This window comes from Neomonachus schauinslandi, chromosome 4, assembly GCF_002201575.2.
Source record: "Neomonachus schauinslandi chromosome 4, ASM220157v2, whole genome shotgun sequence".
NCBI classification, from domain to species: domain Eukaryota; kingdom Metazoa; phylum Chordata; class Mammalia; order Carnivora; family Phocidae; genus Neomonachus; species Neomonachus schauinslandi.
In genome coordinates, this window is record NC_058406.1 from 33,100,375 (window position 1) to 33,122,778 (window position 22,404).

Sequence of the window (22,404 nt, forward strand, 5' to 3'; positions counted from 1 at the left end):
AAACTGTCTGAGCTTCAGTTTTCTCCTCTGCAAAATGGGGTTAGTAATAGCTACCTCACTGTTGTCAGCACTAAGTGAGATCACACGGGCACGGGCCGCATTGGGCCCGGTACCTAGTGCGTGCTCAGTGTCAGCTGATCGTATGTACAAATGCAAGGAGTTTGGAATGGGTGGTGATTAGCGCAATCTGTATTCTAAAAAGACTTGAATGGTTGGAGTGGGGGGCTGAATTTAAGAAGAAACAAAACTGGAGTAATTGGGAGGCTATGCAGGACAGGGGAGGTAGGATTTGCTAGAATGAAATTGCAGATCAACCGCGGGGATATTTTGAGGTCCAGGATGTGGAGACTAAAAAGTTGTCTTTGCCGGGGGAGAGGAAGGCACCTGGGTGGCTCAGTCGATTAGGCATCCAGCTCTTGGTTTCGGCTCAGGTCATGATCTCAGGGTCGTGAGATCAAGCCCCAGGCCGGGCTCCACACTCAGCACAGAGTCTGCTTGTCCCTCTCCCTCTGCTCCTCCCCCTGCTCGCTCTCTCTTTCTCAAGTAAATAAATAAAATCTTTAAAAAACAAAACAAAAACATACCATTAGTTAAAAAAAAAAGTATACTTTGGAATAAATTTAACAGAGTGCAAAACTCATACCCTGAAGACTATAAAACATCACTGAAAGAAATTAAAGCAGGACTAAATAAATGGAAAAGCCTCTCATGTTCATGACTTGGAAAACTTCATATTATTAAGATGATAATACTTCCCAAATTGATCCACAGACTCAATGAAATCCTTATCAGAATCTCGTCCAGCTTCTTAGTAGAAATTGACAAGTCAGTTCTAAAATCCATATAGGGGCACCTGGGGGGGCTCAGTTAAGCGTCTGCCTTCGACTCAGGTCATGATCCCGGGGTCCTGGGATCGAGCCCCGCATCAGGCTCCCTGCTCCGCCTTTCTTTCTGAGGGCCTCTGTCTTCCTCCCTCACTCTCTGTCTCTCATGAACAAATAAATAAATAAATCTTTAAAAAATAAAATAAAATCCATATAGAATTGCAAGGGACCCAGAATAGCCAAAACAATCTTGAAAAAGAGTAACAAAGTTGCAGGACTCACACTTCTGAATTTCAAAATTAACTACAAAGCAACAAATACCAAATAAATGAATAGAATCAACAGTCCAGAAATAAACCCATGTGTCCAAGGTCAACTGATTTTTAACAAAGACACCAGGACCATTCAATGGGGAAAGAATGGTCTTCAACAAATGATGCTGGAACAAATTAATAGCCACATGCAAAAGAATGAAGTTGGACTTCTACCCAAACACTATGTACAGAATTAACTCAATATGGATCAAAGGCCTAAATGTAAGAGCCAAAACTATAAAACCCTTAAAAGAAAACATGGAAGTAAATCTTCATGACCTCAGATTTGGTAATGGGCTTTATGGACAACAAAAGTACAAGTAACAAAATAAAAAATTGATAAATTAGACATCATCAGAGTAGAAAACTTGTACATCCAAAGACGCTATCAAGAAGGTGAAAAGACAAACTACAGAATGGGGAAAATGTTTGTAAATCATGTATCTGATCAGGGACTTGTGTCTAGAATATATTAAGAAGACTTACAACTCAATAATAAAGAGATAACCCAATTTTTAAACGAGCAAAGGATTCGAATAGCTCGTTCTCCAAAGAAGATCTACAAATAGCCAATAGGCACATGAAAAGTTGTTTGACATGATTAATCGTCAGGGAAATGCAAATCAAAACCACAAGGAGATACAAATTCACACCCACCGGGATGGCTATAATCAACAAGTCAGATAATAACAGATGTTGGCAAGGAGAAATCAGAACCCTCATATACTACCTGTGGGAATGTAAAATTGTGTAACCTGTTCAGAAAGTAATCTGGCAGTTCGTCAATAAAACATAAGTTTCCTTAAGAGTGCCCAAAAGACCCAACAGTTCCATTCCTAGGTATCTACCCAAGAGAAATCCAAACATATGTCCACGCAAAAACTTGTACACAAATGTTTATAGATATGTTATTTGTAATGCCAAAATGTGGAAAGAACTCAAATGTCCATCGAATGATGAATGGATAAACAAAATGTGGTCTGTCCATACAATGGAGTATTATTCTGCCTTTAAAAGGGAATGAAGTACTGATCTGTGCCACAACATGCTTGGGCCTTGGGAAATCCATGCTAAGCGAAAGAGGCTAGTCACAAAAGACCACCTATTGCATTTGCTTGTATTTCATTTATATGAAATGTCCAGAATAGGCACATCTATGGAGATACAAAGTAGATTGCAAGTCTGTAGAAGAAAACTGTGTTTTGTGTGTCGATCTTGTGTCCCGCATCCTTGCTGAACTCAGTTATTCGTTCTCAGTGGTTGTTTGGGGTTGGGAGGAAGGTGGGGGGACAGGAGGACAAGAGGTGAACGTTTCAGATCAGCCCCAGTCCTAGGCTAAGGGCACCCTCCCCCAGCAGAAGATGCCCACATTTCCACTGTGGCCTCCTAGCAGCCAGAGCCCCGCTACAGACAAGGCAGCAGACCGTAGGTACAGAGCACCTAGATTCTCAGCCTCGGCTGTCCCATGGCTACCTAGCTTCAGTCCTCACCGCCTGTCTCTACGGCTACATTCTACCTTGCAGGGGATGGCCTGGGTTGGGCAGGGGTTGAGCAAGAGACCAGCCAGCCCACTTGTTTTCAGAGAAATGGTGGAAAAGGGAAAGAGGAAAGGCCAAGGCACACCTGTCCAAGCCCCATTTGGCAGACGGCTGGGGAAGGCGACCCCGAGCACATTATCCAAGGGGCCTCACGGCAGCCCGTTCTGGCCACAAAAACGGAACTCCCGCCAGTCAGCCCTGAGTCATTCCCTCTTGGCCCCCCAAGGAAGGGGTGATTTCCTGCCTGGCCCTCTGGCCTGCTCAGGCTCCTCCCACGGGCTATGCATCCTCTTATCTCACCCCAGGCCCTCTCCCAGGGCAGTAGGCCAGCCAGTGTCTGGTCCCCCTGTTTCCTCAGCAGGAAACATGGATTCAGGGGTCAAAGAGAGCCCAGCAGCTGAGTAAGAGCAGCTCAGGAGCCCGGCTGTCTCACGGAGGATGGAGGACAGAGGGCTGACCGGACCGGGTCCCCTGCAGCTCTCTCGCTGGGCGTCACTGCTGGATGCGTACTGGGGGTCCTTTTCCCACTTACTTGAAGTAAGCCCCTCTTGACGCCTGTCTTGAACTCAGCCTCCTACTGTGGGAGAGACTCACAGCAGGCCCTGGGCCGGGCGCATACCGTTAAGTGAACAAGATGGATGAAACAGTGAGAGGTCTAGGTCTAGGCAGTGGTTAAAAGAACAGGCTTTCGGGCGCCTGGGTGGCTCAGTCGTTAAGCGTCTGCCTTCGGCTCAGGTCATGATCCCAGGATCCTGGGATCGAGTCCCACATCGGGCTCCCTGCTCAGCGGGAAGCCTGCTTCTCCCTCCCCCACTCCCCCTGCTTATGTTCCCTCTCTCGCTGTGTCTCTCTCTATCAAATAAATAAATAAAATCTTTTTAAAAATAAATAAATAAATAAAAGAACAGGCTTTGGAATCAAACAGACCTGAATTCACATCTCTGCTGTGCCCCTTAACAGTGACTTTGGACAACTCATTTAATCCTTCGCAGCCTGCATTTCCGCTTCCCTAAAGGAAGGACAAGGGCACCTGAGAGAGTCATTGTGTGAAGACATGAGACGGTGCGTTAGCATCAGGCTGCCGAATAGCCCGTGTTCATTGGCAGTAGCTGCTACAAGGCTGGGACAGGGGTCGGGGAGGAAGGGCCAGGCCCGCTCCCACCCAGCTTTTACCCAGGAGGAGGGAGTTGGGATGACAGTTGCCCTCTGGCAGGGTTCTCGGCTTATCCAGCTCAGGCGGAGGCTAGCACAGCTGCTTACATAGAAAAACATCCCAACAGAAGCACAAAATTCTGGGGGGTTTCTGAGAGGAAGGAAAGATTGTGTGTACGCAACCCAAATGTCCTCAGGGCAGCCCTTTGGGACCACCTTTTCCATTTATATCCCATCAGAACAGCTCAGTCCGTATTCCACATCCTCGGGAAGTTCACACCCTCCTCTGTTCCTACTGGACTCTCCCTCCCATGGTGTTCACACCCTCAGGGTCACCCCACAACCTGAATTCTGTGGCTGCCATCCTCTCTCCACTCTTCATTACTCTTCTACCTTTGTTCCGAAAACACCACGAATGAAGGTTGTGTGTCGAGGACACGTTCACTGAATGGTGGGGCGGGGGGGGCGGGGGGGGCGGGGGGGTGGAGGGGCGGTTCTGGGGCAGCTGAGAATTCACAGAGTAGCTAGTACCCTTCAGACTGGGCATTAGGCATCACCGTGCTGAAACTTTCCTCCGACAGTCCTACTGGAATTTCTCACTCGTGAGACTTTCTTCTCCTCAGGTTGCAGTCTTTCACTTACTAGCCCTCCTCCTTTTTCTCCGGAGTTACCACAGTATACTCTCAAATCCCCACCAATTTCATACTCAGCAAATTTGGCTCTCTCACTCCTTCTTACCAAGGCCATGACCAAAGACTCACCAAGTGAGTCATAATCACAAAAGAGCTACAAGGTCTCTGGAAGGAATGCTCTGCTCTGTTACATATAGTTGGAGGATAAGAAAAGTTGGGGTCAGGTCTTGAATCACAAAGAAAGTTCCAACAGGCTGAGAGATTGGAGGGTCCTGTGCTGGGGAAGCAAGGGACCAAAGCCCTGTAGCAGAAAGGGGATTGGGTTTGTGAATAGTGAAGGGAGCATCTTGGGAAAGACATTCCAGGAAGGGGAAGATGAAAGGCATAAGGGCCTTGTGTTCCAGCATCCGGAGATGAGTCTTGGTCCAAAGGATCCTATGGAGCCATGAGACGATTTTAAGCAGGGAAAGAATAAAAGCAAATTTGAGCTTCAGAAGAAGCACTGAGTGAGGAGCTTGGACAATTCGTCAACTATCAGAATAGCAAACTTAAAACAACAGTGACCTAGGTGTGGGGAAAAGACAGCGCTCTGACACCCTGCTAGAACAATCGAACAAGTGGAACAATCCTTTTGGAGAGGAGTTTGGCAACGCTGGGGAAGTAAGTGACGGGGAGGTGGACAATCCAGGGGCCTAGAGTTACCTCTCTCCGACTGTCTGACTGGTGTTGGAAATCTGGGGAAATGGGGAGACGGGCGTGGGCTCAGGAGAGCCAATTCTCTTCCCAACTCACTACTGAGCGACATCATCTTAGCAGCTTGAAATTGGCCGTGGTGGCGTATTTGCACCAAAAAAGCACCAAATGCTACAAAACAGGGCTCCCTGTTGCCCCCAGAGACTAGTTTAACAGACTTACTGCCTGAGCCAAGCCTCATCCAGCAACCCCTTAAATTCTCTGAGCAACGGCTGCACAGAGATCAAATACAGGCTTTTCTAAGCTGGGGCCTCGGCCTTATAGCCCAACAGAAAAGCCTAGGCCTGCTGTCCTGGGCTGGACCTTGAGGAGCCTACTGGACTCTTCGGCCAAAGAACGGGCATACCTAAGTGGTCTCCTTTCCCCTAGGCTTCTATTAGCTCCCCTTGATATTCTAAAGGAGCAAAGGACTGGGGAAGACACCTCTTCCCAGCTGTGTGGAAACAGAGAAAAATGGGGAAATGACAGGGACAGGACCTCCTTTCACGCAGGCTCGCAGAGCCCCCATCTCAACTCTTGACAGACAAAGCCCCTTGTCTTGCCGGTTCTGCATCCTTCAACACTATTACACTGTCTCTCTGTAGAAGTCACAGACTTGGTAAGCCTTGGATGCAGGAGTGGCGGGAGAATGAAGATTTGAGGAAAAGTTTCAGGTTCCAGGCTTAAATGCCTAGGAACCAAGGGCGAGATGCAGAACATAGGAAGAGAAAAGTCGGAAAGGGTGTGTGGGAGTTAGTGATAGTTGCATTTGGGACTTGGTGCATTTAGGTGAAGTGTCTATGGAACAACAAATAGAAACATCCAATAAGTAACTAAGAATTTGAAGCTCAAGAGAGTGGGAGTTACTGGTCTATAGATGGAACTGAAGCCATGAGATCACTCCGGGGTGGGGGGTGATAAAGGGCAAAGCAAGGACACCTGGGGAACAACAACATTTAAGAGAAAGAGTAAAGAAAGAAAGAAAGAAACTGGGAGGGAATGTTCCAGGGGGTAGGAGGAAACCTGGAGAATGTGATACTTTGTAGAAGCCAAGGAAGGAGGAGAATATCAAATGTTGCAAAAAGGTTGAGGGTGATAAGGATTGAGATGAGAGACACACTGAGGTTATTGTGGCTGGTTGAGAGTGAAGACAGCGGTAGAAGACGAGATTTAAGTAAGCAGAGGCCACATCATGCAGGACCTTGTATCCCCAGGCAGGACCTTGTATGCCTTGAGAAGGTATTTGGATGTTACTCTAAGTGCCGTAGGAAATCATTAGCGGGTTTTAAGCAGGGGAGCAAAGAAGTCTGATTTGCATTTTTTTTTTAAGATTTATTTATTTATTTGAGAGAGCGAGAATGAGAGAGAGAGAGTACATGAGAGGGGGGAGGGTTAGAAGGAGAAGCAGGCTCCTCGCCGAGCAGGGAGCCTGATGCAGGACTCCATCCAGGGACTCCAGGATCATGACCTGAGCCGAAGGCAGTCGCTTAACCAACTGAGCCACCCAGGCACCCCTGATTTGCATTTTAAACAGCTCCCTCTGTCCTGTGGAGGACTGGAGGGCAGACTACCCGGGACAAGTGAAGGCAGGCAGGAACCTACTGCAGTAGCCCAGACTTGGACCAGGACGGCGGGAGGTGGTAAAAAGTATTCACATTCAGGGTACATTTTGAAAGAATATCGAAGAGGACTTACTAGTGAATTGAATGTAGGGTAAGAGAAAGATAGGAATCAAGGAGGACTGAGGTTTCGGGTTTGATCACTTGACCTGGAGGTTGGGTGGCCCTTGATTGGGGGCTGGGGGAGGCATCCAAAGTCATCCCCATTGGACAGAGGAAGCTGGTCCTTGTAACCCGAGAGCTGGACAGGAATCAGGACAAGCCTGGCCTCAGGGACTTCTTGCAGACAAATGGTGTCAGAGAAACTAAGACCTCACAGGAAGGCTGAAGGATTTCCATTTACTCCCTGCCCACCCACCTCCCGCAAATCTCTCTGTAACATTAATTCAGGAGAGCAAAGGTTGATATTGAGGCCACTTATCCTATAGAGCCAGCAATGGCAGCCCCAGCTGAGGCTGGAGGGGCTCAATGCAGGAGTTCATGTGGCATGCGGTTCCCCCTATTCCAGCAAGAGTCAGAGCTTCTGAGAGGTGGCATAAAAGCCACGCATAGTTACAGCACTCCCAGGAGGCAGCCTGGGCTTCACACAAGGCATCATACCTACTCTTTTGCTACTAATGTGAAGAAGATGAGCACAGCTGAGCTGAGACCAGTGCTTCTCAAACTGAAATGTGTATTCAAATCATCTGGGCATTTGGTCAAGTGCAGATTCTGTTTTAGTAGGTCTGGGGTGGGGCCTAAGATTCTGCTTTTTTTTTTTTTTTTTTAAGATTTTATTTATTTATTTATTTGACAGAGAGAGAGAGAGAGAGAGAGCACAAGTAGGCAGAGTGAGGGGGAGAGAGAGAAGCAGGCTCCTCACTCAACAGAGAGCCCAATGCGGGGCTCGATCTCAGGACCCTGGGATAATGACCTGAGCCAAAGGCAGACGCTTAACAACTGACTCACCCAGGCGCCCCAGATTCTGCATTTCTAACAAGCACCCAGGTGATGCTGTTGCTGCTGGTCTCCAGGCCACACTTTGAGTAGCAAAGGACAAGAGGCAGCTCTGGAGGCTCCCCACCAGGGAGGGTGCACATCCAGTTCCAGGGAGAATGTGTTTGGGCACAAAGGTACAGAACCCATTTAAGTGGAAATAGCCACCATTTTGTTATGGTTGTGAAGCAGTCATTTCTCAATAGATTATGCCTTCCAGTAGCATGGCATAGCTGTTCAGCCCTTGGGCTCTGAAGCTTGACCTCCTGAGCTTTATTTCTCAGTAGGTCTGTGATCTTAGGCAAATCTTTTAACTTCTCTGCATCTCAGTTTCCTCATCTCCATAGTGGAAATAATACTATTGTGAGGATGAGCTGAGTCAATAGATACAAAGTCCTTAGTAAGTGCTCAGTAAATGTTGCTATTCTTGTTGATAATACACCCTTCTATAAGAGTTGACATCATCACACACATAGGCTCAGTCTCCTTCTGGTTCACGGTCAAAAATGTAACCCCCATCTCCCTCCCACCAAAAGGCCTATATCTTCCCTTTCAAATTCCTCTTACTCTCCTGCCCACTCCCACTCCCCCTCCCCTGGCCCCTGGCCCCAGTGTGGTCTGGATGGGCCCCACAGGGGCAGGGACAGGGACAGGACGTGGGGCTGTATCTGACAGGAACCTGAGGGGCTGGCCTGGGAGGGGATTGGGGCCCGGCTTCCTGAGGGGAGGATGGGCTAAGCCAGGCACACAGTGCCGGAGAAGATGCCCTCGTGGGCCCTCTTGGTGGTCACCTCCTGCCTCCTCCTGGCCCCCCAAAACCTGGCACAAGTCACCAGCCAAGGTGAGGTGTATGGAGGGTGGAGATCACCTATACCCAAGAAGAGGGAGCCCTGGGAGGGGTGCAAGGTAGGAGGCTCCCACCAGCCCCTTACTCTTGCCCATAAACATGCCTGGGAGCACCCAGAGCTCAACTCACCAACTGTTCCTCAGATGCCTCCTTTCTGGCCTTGGATTCAGAGCCCCTGAACTGTTTCTCTCGAACATTTGAGGACCTCACTTGCTTCTGGGATGAGGAAGAAGCAGCGCCCAATGGAACATACCAGCTGCTGTATGCATACCCAGGGTATGTGCTGGGCTGTGCCACGCTCCCCTGTATCTGTCCTGTCCTTACCTCAGCTGAACCCAGCTCCTGGAGCTTCCCTGCCTTTGGGCCCTATCAGAGGACTACTCCAAGTACATGCCCTCAGTAGCCACTTAATGAACAGATGTGCTTTGGATATCCCCAGCGCCAGCCCATACATAACCCCTAACCCCACCTGTCCCAGGCACTGAGTAGAAAAATGGCAGGAATGGAAATAGAAGTTGGGCTTGGGCCCAGACCTGGGTCCTCAGGGCCTGTCGTGGTGGCCATGTAGGTGGAACAGGCTTCTCCTACGCCCACAGGGAGAAGCCCCGTGCCTGCCCCCTGAGTTACAAGAGCGTGCCCCCCTTTGGGACCCGATATGTGTGTCAGTTTCCAGCCCAGGATGAAGTTCGCCTCTTCTTTCCACTGCACCTCTGGGTGAAGAACATGTTTCTGAATCAGACTCTGACCCAGCGGGTGCTCTTTGTGGATAGTGTGGGTAAGGGCCATCCTCCTGTCACCCTGGCCCCCCTCTTTGCTGCCCTCAGTCCAGCTCCTGGGATCAGACTGGTCTGTGCTCTTTTAGGGCAACGTGGATGCCCTTCATGACCAGACCGCCAGAGGCACCTCAAGACCCCCTTATCATTCTTCACATCCAGAGCTAGATTTCATTTCACACCAGAGACAACCTGTGCCCTCGCCCCATCATGAACCTATTCATTGACTCATTCCACAGTTACAGAACACCTACCATGTGCCAGGCACTGTGCTAGGCGACAAGGCTATAGAGAGGAAGAGATCCCTGCTCTTGGGAGCACTGAGTCTAACAAAGCCACAGTGAGGTCACTGTTCTAATGAGGAAAGGAGAACAGGATAAGGAGCCTCCTTGCCCTGGCCTCCAAGAAAGCAATGGCCCGTGATCTTCTAGAATCCAGGGGCTGCCCCCAACCCAGCTTCCAGCTCCCCTCTGTACAGTCCATGGGTTGAGCCATAGACTGTGGCACTCAGAGAGTTCTGTGTACCCTGTCTTGCCCCCAGGCTTACCAGCTCCCCCAGATATCATTAAGGCTTCAGGTGGGAGCCAGCCAGGGGACCTGCAGATCAGCTGGGAGACCCCAGCTCCCGAAATCAGTGATTTCCTGAGGCACGAACTTCGCTACGGCCCCAAGGATCCCAGCAACTCCATTGGTCCCACAGTCATGCAGCTGCTGCCCACAGAAACCTGCTGTCCAGTTCTGCAGAGACTAAACCCAGTCCCAGCTCTGCACCAGCCTCCATGTGCTCAGCCCATGATGCCCCAACAGGATGGACCAGAGCAGACTTCCCCAACCAGAGAAGTATCCTGGCTTTCTTCTGCCCCACCTCCTATCTCCTACCCCAAATTCTGCCCCAAGAAAGGATAGGCCATGCTTTGGGGATTCCAGACTGGGTTGGTCCTTGGGAAGTTAGTATGGGCTTGGGAGCCATGTCTATTTAGGAATCTCCCACTTTGGGTCATTCACACCAACAAAATTGAGCATTTCTGGCCTTTGAATTAGTAGGGATCTCCCTAAAAAGCTCTGAATACCACCCGAAACCCACTGACCTGGCCCCTAGTCTGTATGCATATCTATCCAGTGAGGAAATGGGCGTTTCAGTTCCATCTTCAAATATAAGAGATGGAGGCTGTCTTGGTTGAGGCAGACCTAGATTCTGAGGCTGGGATTCTTCTCCCAAGGCTTCATCTCTAACAGTGAGGAGTGGAAGCTGCCTCATCTCAGGGCTCCAGCCTGGTAAATCCTATTGGCTCCAGCTGCGCAGCCAACCCGATGGGGTCTCCCTCCTTGGCTCCTGGGGATCCTGGTCCCTCCCTGCAACTGTGGACCTGCCTGGAGATGCAGGTGAGTCAACAAAAGAGTGGGAAGATGGGGAGGAGATAGAAAAGATCTCTAGAGAGGTCTGGACTGGATATGGCAGCTCTGAGAACCATGGTCCTTCCTGATAACCTCAGACTTGCCACTGGACAGACAGAGTGAACTATATTCAGGGAGAGAACAAAGAATGGGGGTAAATATTCCAAGTTATGTGTGTAAAGATAATCTGGATACCCTATAGAGTGGGAATGTGTTGGCCCTGATGGGACTTTCTTCTGTTAATTCAGTGGAAATTGGACTGCAGTGCTTTACCTTGAACCTGAAGAATGTTACCTGTCAGTGGCAGCAACAGGACCATGCTAGCTCCCAAGGCTTCTTCTACCACAGCAGGGCACGGTGCTGCCCCAGAGACAGGTGAGAGCTGAACTGCTGATTGAGCTTGATGTCATGGGAGAGAGGCATGATCACTGCAGAAAGGGAGAGATTGTTCTTGATCCTCTTCACTTCCCTCCCTTGTCCCAAAACCAACTGGCCTCCATGCTCTCATCCCCATAAGATGCTCTCATCATAATCCTCATCACCCATCTAGCCCATCCCCCGCCCACCTCCCTCTATCAATCCTCAGTTTGTTCTCTATCATTAAGAGTCTCTTAAGGTTTGCTTCCCTCTCTTTTTTTTTTTTTCCTTTCCATATGTTCATCTGTTTTGTTTCTTAAATTCCACATATGAGTGAAACCATATGGTATTTGTCTTTGACTGACTTATTTTGCTTAGCATAATACACTGTAGCTCCATTGTTGCAAATGGCAAGATTCCATTCTTTTTGGTGGCTGAGTAATACTCCACATATATATGTGGCATATACACACACACACACCACATCTTCTTTATCCATTCATCAGTCAATGGACATTTAGGCTCTTTCCATAGTTTGGCTATTGTTGATGATGCTGCTGCTATGAACATTGGGGTGCATGTACCCCTTCGAATCTGTATTTTTGCATCCTTTGGGCAAATACCTACTAGTGCAATTGCTGGGTTGTGGGGTAGTTCTATTTTTAACTTTTTGAGGAACCTCCATACTGTTTTTCAGAGTGGCTGCACCAGTTTGCATTCCCACCAACAGTGCAAGAGGGTTCCCCTTTCTCTGCATCTTCGCCAACACCTGTTGTTTCTTGTGTTGTTAATTCTGACAGGTGTAAGGTGGTATCTCATTGTGGTTTGATTTGTATTTCCCTGATGATGAGTGATGTTGAGCATCTTTTCATGTGCCTGTAAGCCATTTGTATGTCTTCTTTGGAGAAGTGTCTGTTCATGTCTTCTGCCCATTTCTTGACTGGCTTATTTGTTTTTGGGGTGTTGAGTTTGATAAGTTCTTTGTAGATTTTGGATACTAACCCTTTATCTGATAAGACATTTGCAAATATCTTCTCCCATTCTGAAGGTTGCCTTTTAGTTTTGTTGACTGTTTCCTTTGCTGTGCAGAAGCTCTTTATCTTGATGAAGTCTCAATAGTTCGTTTTTGCTTTTGTTTCCCTTGCCTCCAGCGATGTGTCTAGTAAGAAGTTGCTGCAGCCTAGGTCAAAGAGGTTGCTGCCTGTGTTCTCCTCTAGGATTTTGATGGTTTCCTGTCTCACATTTAGGTCTTTCAAACATTTTGAATTTATTTTTATGTATGGTGTAAGAAAGTTACCAAGTCTTGTTGATTTTACCTATTAAATATCTCTAGAATCTGTCCACATTTTTTCATCACTGCCATTCCCCTAGTATGAGCCATCATGATGTCTCACTTGGGCTACTGAGGAGACTTATTAACCGATCACCTCTTAAATCCTCCAAATCATTCTCATAACACTCTCTGCTTAAAAATCTTCAATAGCTTCCTACTGATCTTGGGATTAAAAAAGAAGAAGAAGAAAAACCCTGTTGTGGCCTTATAGAGTACTAACAGACTCAGCCCCTGAATGCCTTCAGCTTCATCTAACACTATGCTGCCTTTTCCCCTCTATGACTCTTTGGTCCCCTTCTGTCTGCCATATTCTCTCCTGCCTCTGGGTCTTTGTGCATGCTGTCTACCCAGCCCTCCTGTCTTAACTTCTACTTATCCTGCAGATCTCAACTCAAATGTCACCTCCTCAGGGAAACCTCCCCTGATCTTCCTCATCAGGTCCAATAGCACTATTATACATACTTACTGTACCATTTACCTCTCCTTCTTAAGTACTTATCACAGTTACAATTTTACATTTATACTTTATGTGGTTATTTGACTGATAATATCATCCTGTCTCAGAACTCCAGTTGAGAGGGGCTGATCTTGACTATACATGATCCCTAAGGGCAAAGTCAACGTCTGCTTTTACTCACTGATGTATTCTTACCTACCACAGTGCATGGCATTTAGCAGTTACTCAGTTAAAAAAATCGCTAAATTAATGAATCATGAAAAAACCACCATTAACAGTTTTAATGTTCTCTTCCAGTTTTTCTATGTACGTATACATGTCTATACACAACATTTCATTTTCAATATGAATCGGATCACATTATATATATAGTTTGCCAACTTACTTTTTTTACTTAAAAATGTGTCTTGGAGCCCATTACAAAAAGATGTAACTGATTATTTTTAATAACTGCACAGATTTCCATAGTCTAGAAGTGCCATGAATGGTTTAAAGGGAAGCAAAACTGACATCATTTCTTCTACCAAAACCTGCTCCTCCTCCTATTGTCCCCCATCCTAGCATTAACTCAATTTTCCAGGCCTGACATGGTGATTTCCATGGACTTCTGCCTTTTCCCCACCCTCCAGGTCCAATCAGAAACAGTCTAATCATCTCTACCTCTTCAGTATCCCTTGAATCCATCTCTTTTTCTCCACCTTCTTTGCCGCCACCCTGTTTCTGGTCCTTCATCCATAAAAGTGTCCTATTGGATTTCTCCACTTCTAGTCTGTCCTCACAAATTCTTTCCTACAAATTGCAGTTACAGTGATCTTCCCAAAGTACAATGCTAATTATGACAAGTTTCTGTTTAAAATCCTTACACGTCTCCATGATTACTACAAGATTAAGTTCAAGCTCCTCAGAAAGGCCATAAGACCATCCATGATCTTAGTCTGCCTTCTCCCATTTACCACTCATCACCAGGCCCTCTAAGCTAAGAGAGTTCTATACCACTTAGAATTTCCCCCAAAGCCCCATATCTCTTATCTGTGCACAAGCATGTGCCTGGGATGCCTGTTTGTCCCCTTTGCCTGTCCTATTTATAGTCCAAGACTCAGTCTAAGCACTGCCTTGTCCAGGAAGTATTCTCTGACCCTCCCCATCTGGGTTAGATTATCCTCCTTGATAACCCCCAAACCAGCCAGTCCACACCACAGAAAAATACCATCTGTCTGTTTTTCTGCCTCTCCCACTGGAATGAGAGCTCCTTGATTATTCCTCTATGTATTCATAGTGCCTAGCACAGCGCCTGGCACATCGTGTTAATTATTTGTTGAATAAAGAAGTAAACACATAAATACATTAATAAATAATTTTAGTAAGAACTAGCCATTTAGGAATGACAATCAGGAAGGAGACATGATTCATTTGTTCAATAAACAATTATTGAGAGTGACTACGTGCCAGGCATTGGGGCTAGAGTGATAAACAAAAGAGAAACGTTTCCACATTGTTGGGGTTTCCATTTTAGTTGGGGGGGGGAAAGGTGACAAAGAAGTAAAGAGACCAAAGAACAGGTTATATGATAGAGACTAAGTGGGAGGATGGGGGATGGATGCTAATTTAGATTGTGTGGTCAGAGAAGGCCTCACCAGGAGGCCTAAATGGCAAAGAAAGAATGAGTCACATGGAGATCTAGAGTCAGAGCAATCGAGGGCAAGGTGTAGTGCAAAGGCAGTGAGTGGGACATATTTGTAGCGCAGCAAGAAGGCTCGTGTAAATGAAGGGTGGCAGACTGGTGTAAGAATTGTAGGAGATGAGAATGGCCAGGTAGGGAGGAACTGAACCATATCGAGTCCTGTGGGCCCTCGCATGGAGTTTGGATTTCATTCAAGGGGGGATAGGGAGCTACTGAAGGATTTCAAGTGGAAGAGTGACATGATGTGACTTTCCTTTAAAAAAAGGTATTATTCTCTGTGAAATGATGAAGTAAAGGTGGAAGCAGAGTCACCAGTTAGAAGTTTGCCTTAATCCAGGCCGGAGACAGAGGTGGCTCATTGAATGTGGCCTTGGGAAAGATTCAAACAAATGGACAGATTTGTGATCTCTTCTGGGCATTATCGGATCAAAATTTTGGAAGTAAATTCTGGTGGCCATGTGGAGGACAAACTCCACAAGGGAGTGGTGAAAATGAAGGCAGAAAAGCCAGCTGGGAGGCTGTTGTAATCATCTAATAGTAGAATAACACAGAGAGGTTGACTAACAGGCCTGCTGTATGAGATTAAAAACATGAGGATCTTTCCACCATAAAGATGAAGGCTCTTTGATTCAACAACCCTGTGAGGTAAGGATTTTTAACCCATTTTGCAGATGAGGAAATGGGAGCAGAGATCAATCATGTACCAGAGTTGTAGACCAAGTTAAGACCTGAGCTGTAGAGCCCAGGCTGTGTTCATGAATCATCTAGCTCTTTCCTTAAGAGGAAGAGGCTGGCCACCAAAGTCAGATTCAGAAAACAAAACATCATGGCAGGAAGTGACAGAGAGAAAGCCTTGGAAGCCCATCCAAGGGAGGAGTTGGATTATAATCCCCACAGGCCATATCCCCTTTGGGATAGGAATTATCAGAATTAGTCTCAGAGGCAGGCCTGATTCGGTGACTACGGGGATGATTCTTAGGGACCCCATCTGGGAGAAGTGTGAAGAGGAGAAATATCCAGGATTACAGCCCTCCCAGTTCTCCCGCTGCCACTTCAAGTCACGAAATGACAGTGTTATTCACATCCTTGTGGAGGTGACCACAGCCCAGGGTGCTGTTCACAGCTACCTGGGCTCCCCTTTCTGGATCCACAAGGCCGGTAAGAACTTTCTTCCCTTCTCCTCCCACGTACTTTCTGCCCCTACTGCTCCTGACCCCACGCCCAGGATCACCACCAGCTCTGGCACTTCTGACCCATGGCCCTAGTGGCATGATGTCTCATGCACAGAAGGGCTTAGGCCAGTCCCTGCTGGCTCCCTGTAGTGCTCATCCCCACTCCAAACTTGCACTGGAGGGAGGTCTCCAGTGGGCAGCTGGAATTGGAATGGCAACACCCATCATCCTGGGGAGCCCAAGAGACCTGCTATCAGCTCCGGTACACAGGAGAAGGCCATCAAGACTGGAAGGTACGATGGAGGAAAACATGTCCACAGATCTCACTACACAGGGTATTCCTAAGATTCATCAGGTCTGTTATCAAGAGTGAAGGTATCCATGTATCTGGGTCTGGGTTTGTATATCTATGTTGATCTGATTCAACTGGTATCTTAATCTTTCTTGGGCATTTGACACTGTTGACTACTCCCATTTAAAATTTTCTCTTTCCTTTGCCTTTGGGATATCAGTCTCCTGATTCTCATACTACTTCTCTGGCTGAACCTTCTCCCTCTTTCCTAGCTCCTCCTTTTCCACCCTTCCTTAATATGTTGTGTTTCCTATAGTCCCATTCTAGACTCTTTTCTCTTCTCGATAAATATACATGCTCATCCTAGGTAAGAGCTTATAGTTTAATGACTATGCATTAACCTGCCCAATCTTACCATTCCAACACCCATATGGAAAGGAACTTCTATGCCCTAGGTAAATTACCTAAACTTTGGAAGTCTCAGTTTTGTCAAATGGAGATACAACTATCTATCTTCCAGAGTTGTGGTAAAAATTATATATATAAATATCTAGCATACTGCCTGGCAGATAGAAGGTACTCAATATACATTAAATATTACTTTCTCTACTTTTATTCTCATTAACCACATGTATATACAACTTCTTCCCAGACAGCTCCACATAAAAGCCCCCTGGGGCATTTCAGACCCAGTATATCCAAAACTAAACTCATCCTCCTCCCCAAGATTATTTTACCTTTTTATCAGGGTATGTTACATTCAGTAAAATACATAGATCTTAAATATACAGTTGATCAATGGGGCGCCTGGGTGGCTCAGTTGTTAAGCGTCTGCCTTCGGCACAGGTCATGATCCCAGGGTCCTGGGATCGAGCCCTGCATCGGGCTCCCTGCTTCGTGGGAAGCCTGCTTCTCCCTCTCCCACTCCCCCTGCTTGTGTTCCCTCTCTCACTGTGTCTCTCTCTGTCAAATAAATAAATAAAATCTTTAAAAAATATGTACAATTGATCAATTTGTACATGTATTCACCTATTTAACCATTACCCAAATCAAGATATAGGTTATTTCTAACACCTCAGAAGCTCCTTATGCCCCTTACAGTCACACATACCCCAAGATAACCACTGTTCAGACATTACCATTGATAAGGTTTGACTGTTGTTGAACCTAATAAAATGGAACCATATGGTATTTTGTCCTCAAACGTACTTCTCTGTTTGCTATCTGACAGTGGCTCTACCACTTACCAGTTATCCAAGCCTGGAATCACCCTTGACTCTTCTTCCTTCTCCCTTGTCCCTTCCCTCCATTCATCAACACGGAAGCTGAGTTTATTGTACTAACAGTCTTCAAATCCCTACTACCACTGCCTTAGCTCATCTTTGACCACCTCGCCTGCCCATCCATGCTCCATGCTCTTAGCACACTGAACTACTCTGTAACCCCCAACCAAGCAGCTCAGGCAGCATGACATGCTTCCTCATGCGCCCATTCTGCCTTACTTATATCATCATTATAGCACTAATTACTTGTAATTATTTACTGGTTTGCATGTGTTCCTCATTAGACTCGCAAGAAACCATGTTTCATTATCCTTTCCCCAGTGCTTGGCATATCACCCGTAGTTCATAAATGTTTGCTGCATGATGGCTAGCTAGTCTCCCTGCTTGTCCACATGATGCTTGTTCCCTCTGCTCGGAATCTGTCCTTATACCCTCAGCACCTAGCATCCGCTCCTGGATGCATGTTACTTGTGAACAGTCTATGTGGCCCTGAGTATCTGAATGTGCCCGGGGTTTCCGTCGCCTGACCTGGATCCTGAGGAGCACCTCTGGCGGGATGTTCGCGTGACCTGGTCAGTGTGTGTTTGCATTTGTGTCAGGATGAGTAGTTAGTTCTCTGTGCACATGAGGTCTGTGTGCCAGCGTGTGTGTGTCGGGGCGTGTTTCCCTAAGGTTGGGCATGCCTCTCTGTCGGGGTGCTCTACCTTGCAAGTTGTCGCCGGGATGCATGTATTCTGTCGGGGAGGCTCTTTGGGGGGGGGTACCCCGAAGATGCAAAGCGGTAGGCCTTTGGCCAAAAGGATGCCAGGCTGTCGAGGCCCCGACGGCGGGGCACCGCCGCCCGGAGCCTGCCCACCCGCTCGCTCCCCCTCTGCGCAGGTGCTGGAGCCGCCTCTCGGGGCCCAGGGAGAGACCTTGGAGCTGCGCCCGCGCTCTCGCTACCGCTTACAGCTGCGCGCCAGGCTCCACGGCCCCACCTACCAAGGCCCCTGGAGCGCCTGGTCCGACCCAGTGCGCGTGGAGACCACCTCCGAGATCGGTGAGGGCCCGGCGGGGGGCAAGGCGCTCTGCGGCTGCGCGAGTGGAGGGGCGCCGGCGCCGCGAGGGGCGGGCGGTGAGGGGCGGGGTCTGGCGGGCCTGGGGGCGGGGCTCCGGCCACGGGCAGCAGAGGTCTGACTGGTTTTGTCCCTCAGCCTGGATCTCCTTGGTGACCGCTCTGCTCGTGGTGCTGGGCCTCAGTGCCCTCCTGGGCCTGCTGCTGCTGAGGTGGCAGTTTCCTGCGCACTACAGGTACCGCCCCGGTCACTCAGGAGACGGGTGGGGCCGGAGGCCTCTAAACAAGCATCCCAGGGTTACCCAATGACACCCGCTCTCCCGAGGACCGAGGACCGCAAGTCCACACCTTTGGCTTCAGCCACTTCCTGCAGGTCTCCCCTGGGAGTCGCACCGCTTCCGTACACTCTAACATGCCCGCTATACCGGACCCCCAAATAACCGCACCTCCTGGCTCCTCATCTCAGCAGCAGGGCTGCTGTCCACCCATCACCCAAACCAGAACACTAGGCGCCTCCCTCCCTTTTATCCAGTCTGGTCTGGTCTGCTCATTCCACCCCCGAAACCTTGCTCAAACAATGGTCCCCTTTTTTAGCCCTACAAATACTACCGGGCTCGCTGAAACAGAGCCTCTTCTCACTCCAATCTAGCCTCACACAGCCGCCCAAATAATCTTTCTAAAACGCACACATGAACTTGTCACTCCCCTCCTGAAGTCTCATTACTAGCTCCCAGGATAGAGTCCAGACCCTGGAATGACAAGCAAGGCTCTATAAAATCTGGCCCAGGGCCCGCCTTCCCACCCCCTCCCACCCTGTGCATCAGCCTTGCCAAACTGTTAGTGATTTCCTCCACAAGTCCAGTGGTTTTATTTCTCAGTGCCTTTGCATATGATGTCCTCTCTGCCGGGGATATCCTCCCTGGATGACTAATACCCCTTTATCTTTAAATAACTTTCTCCACCACCTCCTAGAAACCTTTCCTAAACCCTCCCCTATTGGCTACTCTCTTTGTGCCCCAGCACCGACTTCTGTCACAGTATCAGTAGCATTTTACAGTATTTACTTCTTTATATGCCTTCCCTATACCTTACTTGGTCATCTTTAAATCCTCAGCACAGTGCCTGCCAAATAGCACACCCTTAAATAAATGTTATTAATGACTTGTTTATGTGGGAAGACTAAGGCTGAAGAGAAATGTCATTGGAAGTTATAAACACGAGGATAGAAAAGTAAAACAAAACAAACAAACACGAGGATAGAATCCATACCCCCTCAGTCCTTCAGTTGGTAACATCTCCTCGTTCTTGAAGACTCATCTCGGAAGGCAACTCCTCCAGGCAGCCTCTCTTGGTGACCCTAGACTAGGTTAGATGTCCCTCCTTTATGCTCCCATCTCTCCTTGAACATGTCTTTCTTTCAATTTTTAATTCACTCATCTGTATGAGCAGACCGGATTGTAGCCTCTATGCAGGTAGTCAGAGCCAACAAAAAAGCTGGGGGAGAAGAGGAAGGTGATGCTACTGAACCAGGCATACTCAGTTCCTTGTCCCCAATTTGCCAGATAAATCACTCCTCCCCTGGAGAGATATGAGTGAGGTCACAAAAGAAGCCTGAAATGTTGTTCAACTCAAGTCTTTCCACATGGAAATACAAACCTAAAGAATTACAGGTTGCCCCAACTTACCTTAATCCATACTCTTCCCAGAGAAACCACCTTCCCCAGTAACTTAGTAATAAGCCGCTCTGGTTCTCTTCATTCACCCCTTGAACTAATTTCTTGAGGACCTACTATGAGCCAGACAGTGTTCTATCCCCTGGAGATAGAGGACTGAGCAAACAGGCAAACTCTTTGTTCTCATGGAATTTATATTCTAGTGGAGTGAGACAGACAAACACAAATATGTGTGATAATATAATGCGTATACAATAAGTCAAGTGCTGTAAAGAAAAATAAAGCAGAGCAGGAAACAGGAACGGGGAAGGGAGGTGGTACTGTTTTAGACATGGCAGTCAGGGAAGGCTTCTCTCTCAGGATGACATTTGAGCAGAGACCTAAATGAAATAAGGGAACAAATCAAGAGGCACAGAGAAGAGCAAGTGCAGCAAGTATGTCTGAAGCAGGGATATTTGAGGATACTCAAACCCCTTTTTTGAACCTCCCCTCCCCTGACTCCCCTTTCCCTCCTTTTCACCTATGCCCCTCTACCTTATCTTATTGTCTTGACTACACTCTTACTTCTCTAAGCCTTACTCCCTAACCTCAGCCTCAACCCCCCCACCACCTCAGTAGTCTCCTCCTCCATCGCAATTCACTCCTGTGACTCAGTCTCCTCTTCCTTCTCCCCAAGGAGCCTGAAGCATGCCCTGTGGCCCTCACTTCCAGACCTGCACCGGGTCCTAGGCCAGTACCTTAGGGATACGGCATCGCTGAGTCCGGTGAGTACATCCCCTTCTCCACTCCCCAGCACCAGCCCTGCCAGGAGTTGGATCCTTGCCCCAGTGCACACTTTTCCAAGGCCCTTGCCCACCAGCATACCATCCCTGAGCCCTATGCCCAGCTAACCCTCCTTCGTGCACAGTCCAGGTCCTCCTCCCCACTGCACCAGCTCTAAACCAGACTTCTTTCCCCCCAGCTGTCCCAGCCCAAGGCTGCGATCTCAGATGCCTTTGAGGAAGTGGAACCCAGCCCCCTTGAAATTCTACCCAGGTCCTCAGAGAAGATCTCCGTGGCCCTGTGTTCCTCCCAGACCCAGATGGACTACCGAGGATTGCCCCCTTCTTGCCCGGGGACCGTGCCCCTGTGTGTGTGCCCCCACATGGCTGAGTCGGGGTCCTACTGCACCACCCACATCGCCAACCATTCCTACTTACCTCTGAGCGGCTGGCAGGCCCCTCTCTCCCCATACCCTGGACAGATCCAAACCCGCCCGACCTCTTTTCCCAACCTCCCTACCCCCAACCCCACCGCACAAACATCTCAGACCTTATGGCCATCCCCCTCTGTCTGTCCTCATAGTTGGGCTCCCCGACACTGACAACGTTTGGTACTGCTGCAGACATAAAGCCAGGACCCCCTTCCTCACTCCAGGTTCATTTGACTAAGCTCCTCTCACTCACCTGCTTTCTCTCTCCTCCCTAATGCTCGACTCTTTGAAAAGATGTCTCCGCATCCCCACTTCCCATTTGCTCTTCAGACGACTTCAGTTCGTTTCCCCACTTTGCTAAGGAAACTACTCAGGCAGAGTTCACGTCAAACCTTGTGATTGCAAGGTCCAGTAGGATCTTGTCAATCCTCAATTTATTTGATCTCTCCGTAGCATCTGTCATGGAGAGTACTCATTTCTCCTTTAAATTCTCTCCTACCTTGGCTTCCGTAGTATCACCATCTCTCCTGGCTCTGAGTATACGAGTAGTTAAAAGCATAAACTCAACAGTCAAAGCTGGGTTCAATTCCTCTCTTACGCACTTGCTAGCTGTGTGACCTTAGGCACATAACTTAAAGTCTTTGTGCCTTGATTTTCTCATCTATAAAACAGGGATAATGCCAGAACCCCACAGAGTTGTGAAGAGGATAAGTGACCTAGTGTAAGTAGAGCACAATGCCTAGGATGTATGTTTATATCTGAATTATAATTATTCCTTCCTGTTCTCTTATCCTGGCATCTCTCCCACCCCTTAATTATTGTAGTTCCTCAAGAGTCCATTGCCTTTCCTGTAAGCTGACGATTGCAAAGTTCTTATCTCCAACCCTGACTTCTACCGTACCTGTGCTGCTTTATGCAAGTAACCATTTATATGTCTGTCTCCGCCATGATTTATTTGTCTTTGCCCCCCAGCACCTAGAGCAGTGCTTGGTGCATCATAGTAGACCTTCAATAAATGTTTTCTAAATGAAGGAACTCTTTCCAGACAATGCCACCTTAACCCCATGCCAAGCGCCCTCATCCTCTAGGCCATTCATTTGCAGCAGTAA

General features: G+C 48.0%; 1 protein-coding gene across 1 annotated transcript; it reads left to right on the forward strand.

The window, feature by feature from the left end:
- The first annotated feature begins 8,548 nt into the window (after window positions 1–8,548).
- On the forward strand, window positions 8,549–22,404 carry MPL (MPL proto-oncogene, thrombopoietin receptor). Its single transcript, XM_021684435.1, has 13 exons — window positions 8,549–8,627; window positions 8,777–8,909; window positions 9,230–9,408; window positions 9,948–10,246; window positions 10,627–10,789; window positions 11,050–11,176; window positions 15,609–15,787; window positions 15,952–16,094; window positions 18,256–18,415; window positions 18,570–18,666; window positions 20,780–20,867; window positions 21,074–21,319; window positions 22,384–22,404. The coding sequence occupies exons 1-13, from the start codon at window positions 8,549–8,551 to the stop codon at window positions 22,402–22,404; spliced, it is 1,914 nt and encodes a 637-aa protein (XP_021540110.1).